The 14,990-nt window shown below is 39.1% G+C and overlaps 1 protein-coding gene across 9 annotated transcripts in view; it reads left to right on the top strand.

Annotated features, from left to right (window-relative positions):
- The window catches only part of BTRC (beta-transducin repeat containing E3 ubiquitin protein ligase), a 174,628-nt gene that overhangs the window by 21,564 nt on the left and 138,074 nt on the right, over positions 1 to 14,990 (top strand). The window contains exon 1 of one of the 9 annotated variants that reach the window (XM_070363964.1): positions 14,794 to 14,814. The exons of the other annotated variants lie outside the window; for them this stretch is intronic. Coding sequence (XP_070220065.1) covers positions 14,809 to 14,814 — 6 coding nt within the window. The 5' untranslated portion in view covers positions 14,794 to 14,808. Of the gene's footprint in view, positions 1 to 14,793; positions 14,815 to 14,990 lie in introns of those variants that run through there. 9 annotated transcript variants of the gene reach the window in all.

The following is a 14,990-nucleotide window of genomic DNA, read 5'->3' as shown; positions in this document are numbered from 1 at the left end:
AGTGTGGGTGGGCGGTGGCCTGCTGCAGGTTGGGGGCACTGAGTGCAGCAGTACATGCATGGGACCTTTTGAAGGAGGTCACAATTATCTTCGTTATCTCCACCATAGTTTGGCCTCAGGTCAAATGACAGGGAGGGAACACAGCCCTGCCCATTAACAGAAAATTGGATTAAAGATTTACTGAGCATGGCCCTGCCCATCAGAACAAGACCCAGTTTCCTGCTCAATCAGTCTCGCCCATCAGGAAGCGTCCATAAGCCTCTTATGCTTCTCCATCAGAGGGCAGTCAGAATGAAAACCACAATCACAGAAAACTAATCAAACTGATCACATGGACTGCAGCCTTGTCTAACTCAATGAAACTATGAGCCATGCTGTGTAGGGCCACCCAAGATGGATGGGTCATGGTGGAGAGTTCTGATAAAACGTGGTCTATTGAAGAAGGGAATGGCAAACCACTTAAGTATTGTCAACTACGAATTGGCACTTACCAAGAGCATTGCCAATGACTGAACAGCAAAGGCATTTTCCGTCTGCCTCTATGGAAATGCACCCGTCCCTTATAGCTCAGTTGTTAAAAGAATCTGCCTGCAGTGCAGGAGACCTGGGTTCAATCTCTGAGTTGGGAAGACCCCCTGGAGAAGGAAATGGCAACCCACTCCAGTATTCTGGCCTGGAGAATTCCATGGACTGTGTAGTCCATGGGGTCGAAAAGAGTCAGACAAGGACTGAGCAACTTTCACTTTCACTTTCTGTGGAGACTGAACCCCATGCTGCTATAGCTGTTGACCTTCAACAATCCCTGAGGGAGTTCAGGGTAGAGTGAGGCACTCTGCTCCAGGGAATCTGGTGGGACAGGTCTTTAGATAGTTGGATGTTTTTAGAAACAGATTTTATGATCTCAGTCCTTTCATGTCCTCATATCTAGAGAAGCACTAAATCCCTTCATGGTGACATTAGATCCTCATGACTAACAAAAAACCTTTGTAAAATGAGTGCTTCATGGTATTGAACTCCCTCTTCACTGAAACCTTATATATTGACTTTCCCCCACTGCCGCTTTGGAGCAGTCTCCCAGAGCTATCTGAGATGCTGTCTCCTGGGCTGCAGTCCTCATTTTACCCCAAATAAAACTTAACTCACAACTCTCAAGTTGTACATCTTTTTTTGGTTGACAGTATTTTTGCCTTGAGAACCCCATAAACAGTATGAAAAGGCAAAAAGATAGGACACTGAAAGATGAACTCCCCAGGTCAGTAGGTGCCCAATTTATGCTGGAGATCAGTGGAGAAATAACTCCAGAAGGAATGAAGAGATGGATCCAAAGCAAAAACAACGCCCAGCCGTGGATGTAACTGGTGATGGAAGTAAAGTCCAATGCTGTAAAAAAGCAATACTGCGTAGGAACCTGGAATGTTAGATCCATGAATCAAGGCTCTTGATGAAAGTGAAAGAGGAAAGTGAAAAAGTTGGCTTAAAACTCAACATTCAGAAAACTAAGATCACGGCATCTGGTCCCATCACTTCATGGCAAATAGATAGGGAAAAGATGCAAACACTGACAGACTTTATGTTTTTGGGGGCTCCAAAATCACTGCAGATGGTGACTGGAGCCATGAAGTTAAAAGACGCTTGCTCCTTGGAAGAAAAGCTGTGACCAACCTAGATGGCATATTAAAAAGCAGAGACATTACTTTGCCAACAAAGGTCCATGTAGTCAAAGCTCTGGTTTTTCCAGTAGTGATATATGGATGTGAGAGTTGGACTATAAAGAAAGCTGAGTGCCAAAGAATTGATGCTTTTGAACTGTGGTGTTGGAGAAGACTCTTGAGAGTCCCTTGGACAGCATGGAGATCCAACCAGTCCATCCTAAAGGAAATCAGTCCTGAATATTCATTGGAAGGACTGATGCTGAAGCTGAAACTCCAGTACTTTGGCCACCTGATGTGAAGAGCTGACTCATTTGAAAAGACCCTGATGCTGGGAAAGATTGAAGGCAAGAGAAAGGGATGACAGAGGATGAAATGGTTGGATGGCATCAGCGACTCAATGGACATGCTGCTGCTGCTGCTGCTAAGTAGTTTTACTCAATTTCGGGAGTTGGTGATGGACAGGGAAGCCTGATGTGCTGCAGTCCATGGGGTCACAGAGTCAGATACAACTGAGCGACTGAACTGAACTAATAGCATACAGTTGGAGAAATATGGCTTTGAAGAGTAGAATGAGTGGTATCAATCTTTTTTCAAATCCATAGAAAAATTGAGAAAAGCGTAATGATCCTCCATATATCCTTCACCTGGATTGACCAGGTGTTAACATTTGCCACATTTTTTGCTTCTCTGTACAGCTATACTTGTAGATATCATCATGATATTTCGTCGCTACTGTGCTTGTATTTCCTTGGAACACAGTATTTATCTTTCATGACCACAATGCACCTTAGCAACACCCTACTGAGGTGATTTAACAGTTTAACATTTTGTTATTCAATATATTTGCTGTTGTTCCTTCACAAAGTCGTGTCTGACCCTTTGCAACCCCATGACCTCCAGCACTCCAGACTTCCCTGTCCTTCACTCTCTTCTGCAGCTTACTGAAACTCATTTCCATTGAGTCAGTGATGCCATCCAACCATCTCATCCTCTGTCGCCCCCTTCTGCTTTTACCGTCAGTATATTATGTTCAAATTTCCCCCACTGTCTCAGTAGCATTTTTTATAGCCTCCTTTTTTAAAATCCATGATCCAATCACATGTTACATATAGTTATATCTCTTAAGTCTCTTAATTTACAATAGTTCCTTAGTCTTTTTATTCTTTTTCAAAAGTTTTAACTTTTTTTTAAATTGGAGTATAATTGTCTTTTTATTCTTGAAATTAACATTTTGGGAGAGTCCAGGCTAGTTTTACAGAATGTTTCTCATTTGGATTTGTCTGATTGTTATCCATGATTAGATTCAGGTTAAAAAAAATTGGCAGGAAATACATGTGGTTTCTTTCTCATTGCATTACATCAGAAAGTACATGATGTTGTCACGCGAGTATATGTTCCTCATTTCTTTGTCTTGTCACAACAAAGATTTGGAGTGACAGACGTTAAAACCCTCGGCCTGTCACAGCTCTCAGGTCTTGGACAAACTGTGCTACAACTCATAGGCAAATAAGTGTTACCGCCATTTTGGACTCCTTTTCCCTATTCTACCTACCTAACAATGTCATTTTGTTCCTTTATTGGTGTTGCTGTTTGATCATTTTATTATGAAATCACCAGATTTTTCCATTGTAATGGTGTATTTGAAATTAATAAATGCCCAGTGGAGCGAAACTTGGAAATTTTGTAAATAACTTGTTTTCCAATATTGTTTCCCCCAATAGTTATGGCATCTACCGATGATGATTGTTCTGTAGAAGTTTTAAAATCTGCCCATTTATTTTTAGGCAGATCTAAGTGGTTTTTTTTCCTTCTTGAGTTTGAAATGGTGACCGTTTCCTGTTTTGAGAAGATGTTGGGTAAACTTTGTCATTTTATTTTTGCTTTTGAACCTAGACTAATTAAAACATACTTTTAACATTCTAATTTATAGGTTATATACTTTGTAATTTTTATCTTTAGTGGAAAACATTGCCAAAGCTGCTTAAATAATTGGGTTTAATTTTTAAAGGCTTGTGGTATAAAAGCTGTATCAGAAGTTCCTGGAGGGCCTGTATTTTCCATTCCATAGGTCTGGGGTAGAGACTGAAAATTTGCATTTCTCACTAGTTTCAGATGATGCGTCTGGTTCTGGAATCACAGGTTGAGAAAGGAAACGGCAGCCCACTCCAGTATTCATGCCTGGAAAATCCCATGGACCAAGGAGCCTGGTGGGCTACAAGTCGGACATGACTGAGCAACTTCTGTGTGTGGCTTCTTTAGGCCTTTCTCGGCAATTTGCTTGTAATTATTTGGGCTTCCCCCCACTTGTTTGCTTTCTCTGGTAGACATGAGAGTAGTGTGAATATAGAATAGTGGAGTTATTTGAAGTTTGTTTTAGTTGATTTTGGTTAATGTTGGAAAAATTGTGGGAATTGGCTAACTTACTGAATCAGATCAGTCGCTCAGTCATGTCAGACTCTTTGCGACCCCATGAATCACAGCAGCCAGGCCTCCCTGTCCATCACCAACTCCCAGAGTTCACCCAGACTCACGTCCATCGAGTCAGTGATGCCATCCAGCCATCTCATCCTCTGTCGTCCCCTTCTCCTCTTGCCCCCAATCCCTCCCAGCATCAGAGTCTTTTCCAATGAGTCAACTCTTCGCATGAGGTGGCCAAAGTACTGGAGTTTCAGCTTTAGCATCATTCCTTCCAAAGAAATCCCAGGGCTGATCTCCTTCAGAATGGACTGGTTGGATCTCCTTGCAGTCCAAGGGACTCTCAAGAGTCTTCTCCAACACCACGGTTCAAAAGCATCAATTCTTCGGCACTCAGCCTTCTTCACAGCCCAACTCTCACATCCATACATGACCACAGGAAAAACCACAGCCTTGACTAGACGAACTTTTGTTGGCAAAGTAATGTCTCTGATTTTGAATATGCTATCTAGGTTGGTCATAACTTTCCTTCCAAGGAGTAAATGTCTTTTAATTTCATGGCTGCAGCCACCATCTGCAGTGATTTTGGAGCCCCCAAAAATAAAGTCTGACACTGTTTCCACTGTTTCCCCATCTATTTCCCATGAAGTGATGGGACTGGATGCCATGATCTTCGTTTTCTGAATGTTGAGCTTTAAGCCAACTTTTTCACTCTCCACTTTCACTTTCATCAAGAGGCTTTTTAGTTCCTCTTCACTTTCTGCCATAAGGGTGGTGTCATCTGCATATCTGAGGTTATTGATACTTCTCCCGGCAATCTTGATTCCAGCTTGTGTTTCTTCCAGTCCAGTGTTTCTCATGATGTACTCTGCATATAAGTTAAATAAACAGGATGACAATATACAGCCTTGACAAACTCCTTTTCCTATTTGGAACCAGTCTGTTGTTCCATTGCCAGTTCTAACTGTTGCTTCCTGACCGGCATACAAATTTCTCAAGAGGCAGGTCAGGTGGTCTGGTATTCCCATCTCTTGAAGAATTTTCCACAGTTAATTGTGATCCACACAGTCGAAGGCTTTGGCATAGTCAATAAAGCAGAAATAGATGTTTTTCTGGAACTCTTTTGCTTTTCCCATGATCCAGCGGATGTTGGCAATTTGATCTCTGGTTCCTCTGCCTTTTCTCAAACCAGCTTGAACATCAGGAAGTTCAAGGTTCACATATTGCTGAAGCCTGGCTTGGAGAATTTTGAGCATTACTTTACGACCCCATGTGCAACTGTGCAGTCGTTTGAGCATTCTTTGGCATTGCCTTTCTTTGGGATTGGAATGAAAACTGACCTTTTCCAGTCCTGTGGCCACTGCTGAGTTTTCCAAATTTGCTGGCATATTGAGTGCAGCACTTTCACAGCATCATCTTTCAGGATTTGGAATAGCTCAACTGGAATTCCATCACCTCCACTAGCTTTGTTCGTAGTGATGCTTTCTAAGGCCCACTTGACTTCACATTCCAGGATGTCTGGCTCTAGGTCAGTGATCACACCATCGTGATTATCTGGGTCATGAAGATCTTTTTTGTACAGGTCTTCTGTGTATTCTTGCCATCTCCTCTTAATATCTTCTGCTTCTGTTAGGTCCATACCATTTCTGTCTTTTATTGAGCTCATCTTTGCATGAAATGTTCCTTTGGTATCTCTGATTTTCTTGAAGAGATCCCTAGTCTTTCCCATTCTGTTGTTTTCCTCTATTTCTTTGCATTGATCGCTGAAGAAGGCTTTCTTATCTCTTCTTGCTATTCTTTGGAACTGTGCATTCAGATGTTTATGTCTTTCCTTTTCTCCTTTGCTTTTCACTTCTCTTCTTTTCACAGCTATTTGTAAGGCCTCCCCAGGCAGGCATTTTGCTTTTTTGCATTTCTTTTCCATGGGAATGGTCTTGATCCCTGTCTCCTGTACAGTGTCACGAACCTCATTCCATAGTTCATCAGGCACTCTATCTATCAGATCTAGGCCCTTAAATCTATTTCTCACTTCCACTGTATAATCATAAGGGATTTGATTTAGGTCATACCTGAATAGTCTAGTGGTTTTTCCTACTTTCTTCAGTTTAAGTCTGAATTTGGCAATCAGGAGTTCATGGTCTGAGCCACAGTCAGCTCCTGGTCTTGTTTTTGCTGACTGTATAGAGCTTCTCCATCTTTGGCTGCAAAGAATATAATCAGTCTGATTTCGGTGTTAACCATCTGGTGATGTCCATGTATAGAGTCTTCTCTTGTGTTGTTGGAAGAGGGTGTTTGTTATGACCAGTGCATTTTCTTGGCAAACTCTATTAGTCTTTGCCCTGCTTCATTCCGTATTCCAAGGCCAAATTTGCCTGTTACTCCAGGTGTTTCTTGACTTCCTACTTTTGCATTCCAGTCCCCTATAATGAAAAGGACATCTTTTTTGGGTGTTAGTGTAGGTCTTCATAGAACCGTTCAACTTCCGCTTCTTCAGCGTTACTGGTTGGGGCATAGACTTGGATTACTGTGATATTGAATGGTTTGCCTTGAAAACGAACAGAGATCATTCTGTCATTTTTGAGATTGCATCCAAGTACTGTATTTCGGACTCTTTTGTTGACCATGATGGCCACTCCATTTCTTCTGAGGGATTCCTGCTCGCTGTAGTAGATATAATGGTCATCTGAGTTAAATTCACCCATTCCAGCCCATTTCAGTTCGCTGATTCCTAGAATGTCGACATTCACTCTTGCCATCTCTTGTTTGACCACTTCCAATTTGCCTTGATTCATGGACCTGACATTCCAGGTTCCTATTCAATATTGCTCTTTACAGCATCGGACCTTGCTTCTATCACCAGTCACATCCACAGCTGGGTATTCTTTTTGCTTTGGCTCCATCCCTTCATTCTTTCTGGAGTTATTTCTCCACTGATCTCCAGTAGCATATTGGGCACCTACTGACCTGGGGAGTTTGTCTTTCAGTATCCTATCGTTTTGCCTTTTCATACTGTTCATGGGGTTCTCAAGGCAAGAATACTGAAGTGGTTTGCCATTCCCTTCTCCAGTGGACCACGTTCTGTCAGATCTCTCCACCATGACCCGCCCATATTGGGTTGCCCCACAGGCATGGCTTCATTGAGTTAGACAAGGCTGTGGTCCTAGTGTGATCTTACTGAATAGGATCTCATTAATCTGACTTATCCAAAATTGTGTTATAATGAAAATGGCTATAGGCTGTTTTAAAACTTACTGTGGCATTTATGTTTGTAGGAATTTTCTTCACTTCACTTAATGAAACGCTGATTCCTTAGTTCTGACTGAATGAAATGTCCATCATGGTCATTTTGGGCTTTCAGGACTCAAGTGATCCCTCCATACGTTTCATCAACTTGGTCCTGTTAAGTCTGTGCAATTAGTAAAGCAAGTGGCACATTCGTATGTCATAGAGATAGTGTTGCTTCTACAGAATTTGGCCAGATGGTCCTCCTCCCTTTCTTCCCCTATTAGAAATACTATAAACGTCAGCTTAATAAAAGGATGACCTTAATATTTGCTTCCCAGACTAAATCACAGCCTTGAAGCAGTTATTTCCTTCCAAATAAAAAGTTTAATTTCACGCCCTGATTAGTGCTAGTACATGCAGGTAGATGTGCAGCTAAACTGATCTGCTTTTGCAAATTACTTGCCAGTCAGCAGAGCTATAATTTCTTATGAGTAGTTGGTAGTAAATTATAGTTCTTATTAGTATGTTTTGTGTGTGTGTGTGTGTGTGTGTGTGTGTTTTCAGTATGTGCTTATGAAGAAGGAGTAGGAATCAGTCAACAAACTTTGGCCAGATTAGGATTTGACTAGTAGTTTTTTTCGAAAACTGAAGGGTTGATGAATTTGGACTAACAATTCTAATTAATTATGTAAACTGGTTAGAAAGAGTGAGATCTTATTTTCAGTTGATGTGAAAATGTGCCCAGAATCTTGAAAGAGTGATTCCTGGTGTAAAAGAGTAAAGAAGAAAAATTCTCTTTTGTATTGAGAAATAGAATATATTGTAGTTAACATTTGAGTTTTAAAATTGGAAGGCACTATTGAACTGAATTTTTAACTGCTTAATTGAGGCCATTAAGTTAAAATATTTTTATTTTAAAGTGAGACTTTTATTAAACTTTGATTAAGAAAAAATGCCATCAGTCAGAAGGAGGCAAAGTTCTACTTTTTAATAAGTGGCTCAGTTATTTGCTTTAGCTGAGATATCACTAAATTTGTGTGGGCTTTGTGTCTGGAGGGGTCATATGACTGAAAGCTTCATAACTTTTCTTGTTCATGGATCTCACTGAAAATCTTTTGTATGTCATGAGATAGTCCCCTGGACATACACATGTATATACCTTTTCTACATGATTTCAAGAGGTTCAGACATCCTTGAATCCTATCCATGTGTCCTGATCTAGACTTATTTTAATTTTTACATAATGTATTTTAATTTAAAATTTGTTGTTGATTATCATTTAAACATAACTAGTTGTGACTTTTAATAAGGATGTGACTGTCAGGTCTGAGCTTCATCATAAAATGTCATTTTGAGAAGCTAATGAAATATCGAGTATAGTATTTGGTAGTGTTAGGAAAAATGGTACAGAAATGACTTGACTGGTGGTTATCAAAAATCCTACTGGAATTTCCTGTTCTTAATTTTCTTATTCCCCCAACCACCCAGACAAGCAGTGACAATTTATCCTTGTCTATGATGATGGAATTTTACCTGTCAAGGATATATGGATAGATATACTTAAATCTTTTAATTGCTATCCTACTGATGTTCCCAGGCTCTTTCTACTTTTATCAGTTTTCTTAAAGAAATATCATGACCAAGCAAATTCCCAGCAAGGTCAGTGTGCCCTAGAAAGTGCACGTTACATGTAGATTTGGAATACACTCTTTTCTATCAAGGTGGACCTTAAACACTGTCAGCATGTTTAGTTATTTATACTCTGCAGTTCTCAGAGGGCTGGGAAATATCATTTTCCCTTTTTCTTCATCCTTTTAAGTATCAACACCAGATATCTGTCTGCCTACTTAGCTCATTCAAGAAACAGTGGTTTGCAGTCACTTTAGTAGTCATACACTTTGGGCAAAAGACCTTGTTTGGATTGTAGTCTGACTTCTTGCTTTTATAAATGAGCAAACTGAGACTAAAAGAGGTCATGTAACTTGTTCAAGGTTACAGTTGACTAGAGCCCACATTTCCCTATTCAAACCCCAGTTGGTACTCTTTTGACTCTTTGTTTTGTTTGTGGCTGAGCTTATGTTTCTTCCATTTGATGTGATTGATAGATAAATTGAAGTGTGTTTGTGTGTTTAATCTATGACTTTGTTGTTGTTCAGTTGCTCAGTTGTGTCCAACTCTTTGTGACCCCATGGACACCAGGGGGTCCTTCACTATCTTCCAGAGTTTGCTCACACTCATGTCCATTTAGTCGATGATGCCATCCAACTATCTCATCCTCTATTGCTCCCTTCTCTTCCTGCCCTCAATCTTTCCCAGCATCAGGGTCTTTTCCAGTGAGTTGGCTCTTCACATCAGGTGGCTAAAGTATTGGAGCTTCAGCTGCAGTATCAGTCCTTCCAATGAATATTCAATATTCCAATGACTTTTTTTAAGAAAGCCTTTTCTGTCCTAAGTTTATGAAAATAGTCTCATGTTTTCCACTAGAAGCTTGATTGTTTTGCCTTTTACATTTTAGAATGTTAGTCTCCCTCACTTTAGGATTGATTTTTGTGTTTGTGAGGATGGAATTTCATTTCATTTTTTTCCGTATGGACTTCCAGTGTCCCCCAGCATCATCTACTGAAAGATTATGTATTCTTCTCTGATCTGCAGGGCTGCCTCCATCATAAATCCTGTCCTTACGTGCGTTGGTTTGATTTTGGGTACATTATTCTGTATATTGTTCTCTTTATCCCTGTATCAGTACCATGCAGCCTTAGTCACATAGCTCTATAATAAGCCTTGATATATAGTATTTAACTCTTGATAGAAATCAAAACATGGGGTTATTTTTAAAGTATTTGTTTTTGAATATGTAAAACATGTAGCACAGTACAAAGTTTAAAAAAATACAAAAGGGTATATATAAAGAAATCTCTTTTATCCGTCTTTTTAGCATTTATTTTCCCTCCCCAGAGGCCACCACTTTTTCTTATTTCTTGGAGATTAGTTTAAATTAGATACTTTAAAGAGTTTTTCTAGGACCCACCAAGAAGACACCTACCATGGATTAAATACTAAAATTTGAAAACCTTTGGCTAGGGAAAATGATTTTGGTTTCTGTTTTTTTATGTTTTTTTTTTTGTTTTTAATGTTAAGAGGCAGTAAGTAGTGTATAATGAAAGAGCACTCTCTTGAGCCAGATAATTTAATAAGCATTTGATTCTTAGACAAATGCTGGAGTTTTTTTAGCCTTTAGTTCTGTTTCTTGTCTGCACTTTCTTCCTATTTCTCACCTTGTAAAATGAGGGTAATGATAAATCACACATCCTACTTCATCAAGTCAGTTTGAGGTCTATAGTGTCTACATACAAATTTTAAGATTTTTTGATTTAGTTCTGTGAACAGTGCCATTGGTAATTTGATAAGGACATTGCGTTGAATTTATAGATTGCCTTGGGTAGTATAGTCATTTTAACCATGTAGATTCTTTTAATCCAAGAATATGGTATATCTTCCCCATCTGTTTATATCATCTTCGATTTCTTTCATTAGCATCTTGCAGTTTTCGGAATACAAGTCTCTTGTTTCCTTGTTGTTGTTATTGAGTCACCATGTCGTGTCCAACTCTTGAGACCCCATGGACTGTAGTCCGCCAGGCTCCTCTGTCCATGGGATTTCCCAGGCAAGAATAATAGAGTGAGTTGCCATTTCCTTTTCCAGGGGATTTTCTCCAGGGATCGAACCTCAGTCTCTTGTATTGATAGGCATATTCTTTACCAGTGAGTCACCAGGGAATTTCTTAGTCTCATTTGGTAGGTTTATTCCTTGGTATTTTATTCTTTTTGATGCAGTGGTAAATGGGATTGCTTCTTTAATTTCTGTTTCTGTTGTTAGTATATAGGAATGCAACAGATTCCTGTGTATTAATTTTGTATCCTACAACTTGCAGATTCATTGATGAGCTCTAGTAGTTTTCTGGTACCATCTTTAGGATTTTCTGTGTATATCATGTCATCAGTTTTACTTATTCTTTTCAAATTTGGATTCCTTTTCTATGTTTTCCTTCTCTGATTGCTGTGGCTGTAACTTCCAAAACTATGTTGAATAAAAGTAGCCAGAGTGGGTATCCTTATCTTTTTCCTGAATTAGAGAAAGAAAATGCTTTCAGTTTTTCACCATTGAGTTTGATGTTAGCTATACATTTGTCTTATGTGGCTTTTGTTATGTTGAGGTATGTTCCCTCTATGCCTACTTGCTGGAGAGTTTGTATCATAAATGGGTGTTGAATTTTGAAATGATCATATGGTTTTTATTCTTCAGTTTGTTGATGTGGTGTATCACACTGATGTGTGAATATTGAAAAATTCTTGCATTCCTGGGATAAATCCCACCTGTATGATCCTTTTAATGTATTGTTGAATTTGGATTGCTCGTATTTTGTTGAGGATTTTTGCATGTTCATCAGTGATATTGGCCTGTAGTTTTCTTTTTTGTGTGGTATCTTTGTCTGACTTTTGTATCATAGTGATGGTATCCTCATAGAATGAGTTTAGGACTTTTCCTTCCTCTGTACTTTTTTGGAGTAGTTTCAGAAGGATAGGTGTTGACTCTTCTCTAAGTGTTTGATAGAATTCGCCTGTGAAGCCATCTGGTCCTGGACTTTTGTTTGTTGGGGGTTTTTTAATCACAGTTTCAATTTCAGTACTTATGATTGGTCTGTTCATATTTTCTATTTTGTCCTGGTTCAGTCTTGGGAGTTATTCTTTAACACCATACACAAAAATTAACTCAAAATGGATTAAAGACCTACATATGACTGGATACTATAAAACTCTTAGGGGAAAACATAAGCAGAACACTCTTTGACATAAATCACAGCAATATCTTTTTTGATCCATCTCCCAGAGTAGTTTAAATAAAAATAAAGATTAACAAATGAGACCTAGTTAAACTTAAAAGCTTTTACACAGCAAAGGAAACTACTAACAAAAGACAACCCACAGAATGGGAGAAGATAGTCTCAAATGATGCAACTGATAGGAGATTAGTCTTCAGAATTTACAAACAGCTCATGCAGCTCAATATCCAGAAAATAAACAACCCAATGAAAAAATGAGCAGAAGACCTAAATAGACATTTCTCCAAAGCAGATGGCCAAGAGGCACATGAAAAGATGCTCAACATCACTAATTATTAGAGAAGTGCAAATCACAACTACATTGAGATATCACCTCACAACAGTCAGAATAGTCATCATCAAAAAACTTACAAACAAGGGACTTCCTTGTTTAGCGCTGGCTAAGACTCAGCGCTCCCAATTCAGGGGTCCCAGGTTCAGTCTCTGATTAGGGAACTAGATCCTGCATGCCACAGCTAAAAGATCCTGCATGCCTAAAAGATCCCTCATGCTGCAACTAGAGATTAAAGATCCCCATGCCACACCTGAGACCTGGCACAGCCAAATAAATACATATTTTAAAAATCTACCAAAGTAAATGCTGTAGAGGGTGTGGAGAAAAAGGAACCCTCCTACATTGTTGGTGGGAATGTAAACTGGTACAGCCACTATGGAGAAGAATATGGAGTTCCTTAAAAAACTAAGAATAGAGCTACCACATGATCCAGCAATCCCACTCCTGGGCATTTATCCAGAGAAAAACATGGTCCAAAAGGATACATGGAATGTACCATTGCAGCAGTGTTTACAATAGCCAAGACATGGAAGCAGCCTAAATGTCCATCAACAGATGCATGGATACAGAAGATGTGGTACACATATGCAATGGAATATGAGCCACTAAAAGAAGGAAATAATGCCATTTGCAGCAAGGATAGACCTGGGAATTACCATACTAAGTAAGTCAGAGAAAGATAGATATATGATACCACTTATATGTGGAATCTAAAAAAAAGATAGAAATGAACTTGTTTTTTAATGAGGGAACCAGTGTTTATCTATATTATAAAAATCAGAAAACATTAATTTCTTTTTGAAATTAATTTTAATAAAAGTTTAATTTTTTTCCTGGCATTCCAAAGGATCATCTTACCTACCTCCTGGCGTAATACCTACATCCCACTTTGGAAACCAACTGGTCTAACATAGGAGTAAGATGCCCTTTGGTAGAATTGAGTTCTTTGCCTTTTTTTCACGTTCTCTTCAGATTTCATACATCATTGAAAGGCATCTACATAAGAAAACTAATCTTTAAAACAAGCATAGCCAGTGTAGTGCAGACTTCTTATACTGTATATCATATTTTTCTAAAACTAAATGTATGCCCTGGAATCCATACCTAGGTCTTCCTTTATCCCAAGGTTTTAGTAGCTAAATTAAAGGCTTTATAAAGTATGGATTGTTTAGTTGGCAAATAGTTCCATGTCAGTTCTCTGTGGAAAATTAATATTCTTGTAGGGCTAGAGGTGGAGATTGATGACTAAAGATACATTATAATTTCTTACTAAAGAAAGTGATTCTTTGATAACTTTTTTTTTTATAATGTTTTCTTTCAACTTGAAATGGTTCAAATAGCAATAAAATTATTTTAAAGTTTTGGTAATTGGAACTTTCATATCTAATTACCAATGACTGATATAATCAATCTTTAAAAATTAGTACATTATACCTTGGAGTGTAGAAGTACATTTAATTCTCTTGTGTATATATAAAACTCTTACCCTAAAAATCAATCATTTTGGACAGGATGTAACATACTCTTGAGAAGAGTTGGTAGGGGCTTGTTCCAGTAGCCTGCAAGTCCCTAATGGAGTGTGTGGCTAAACATGTCAGATGAGGGCAGGAATAGTAGTTCCACCAGTGAGTTCCAGCAGATGTGACATCAATAGCATAGATCTGAGTGCATGTCGGCTCACAACAGACTGTCCTGATGATGAGGCCAGAGGCTCTCTTTTGAAGGGTATTCTGGATGACTCATAGCTGTTAACAAGAATGCTAGGCCACACATGCACCGGTAATTCACCAGTCCTGTCAACAAAGGGCATCACAAAAATTCAGTCTCAAGATTCCATGATTCCAACAGCATTAGCTCCTAAATTCACATTTTGCTCTATAATAAAATTATATCATCTTGCTTACAGCCTAGGACCTAGTGGCTTCAGCTAATTGAGGAGTCATTGCAAGGTAGCAATTTCTTGGGAGTTTAAGCCTTAGAAGATCTTCCCTGGTGGCTCAGATGGTAAAGTGTCTGTCTACAATGCAGGAGACCCAGGTTCAATCCCTGGGTCGGGAAGTTCTCCTGGAGAAGGAAATGGCAACCCACTCCAGTATTCTTGCCTGGAAAGGAGCCTGGTAGGCTACAGTCCATGGGGTCGCAAGGAGTCGGACATGACTCAGTGACTTCACTTTCACCTTTTCAGGCCTTAGAAAGGAGCATTTTCTCGAGGTTCCCTAATGCTGGGCTGAATGAATCACAAACTGGAATCAAGATTGCTGGGAGAAATATCAACAACCTCAGATATGCAGATTTGATACCTCTCTAATGGCATAAAGTGAAGAGGAAAAAAGAGCCTCTTGATGAAGGTAAAAGAAGGGAGTGGAAAAAAGTTGGCTTAAAACTCAACATTAAAAAAACTAAGATCATGGCATCCAGTCCCATCATTTTGTGGCAAATAGAAGGGGAAAAAGTGGAAGCAGTGACAGATTTTATTTTCTTAGACTCTAAAATCACTGTGGACGGTGACTTCAGCCATGAAATT

This window comes from Bos mutus, chromosome 26 (genome assembly GCF_027580195.1).
Source record: "Bos mutus isolate GX-2022 chromosome 26, NWIPB_WYAK_1.1, whole genome shotgun sequence".
Lineage (NCBI taxonomy): Eukaryota > Metazoa > Chordata > Mammalia > Artiodactyla > Bovidae > Bos > Bos mutus.
Note: the sequence above shows the minus strand (reverse complement) of the source record. Positions and strands in the feature narration are given on the sequence as shown.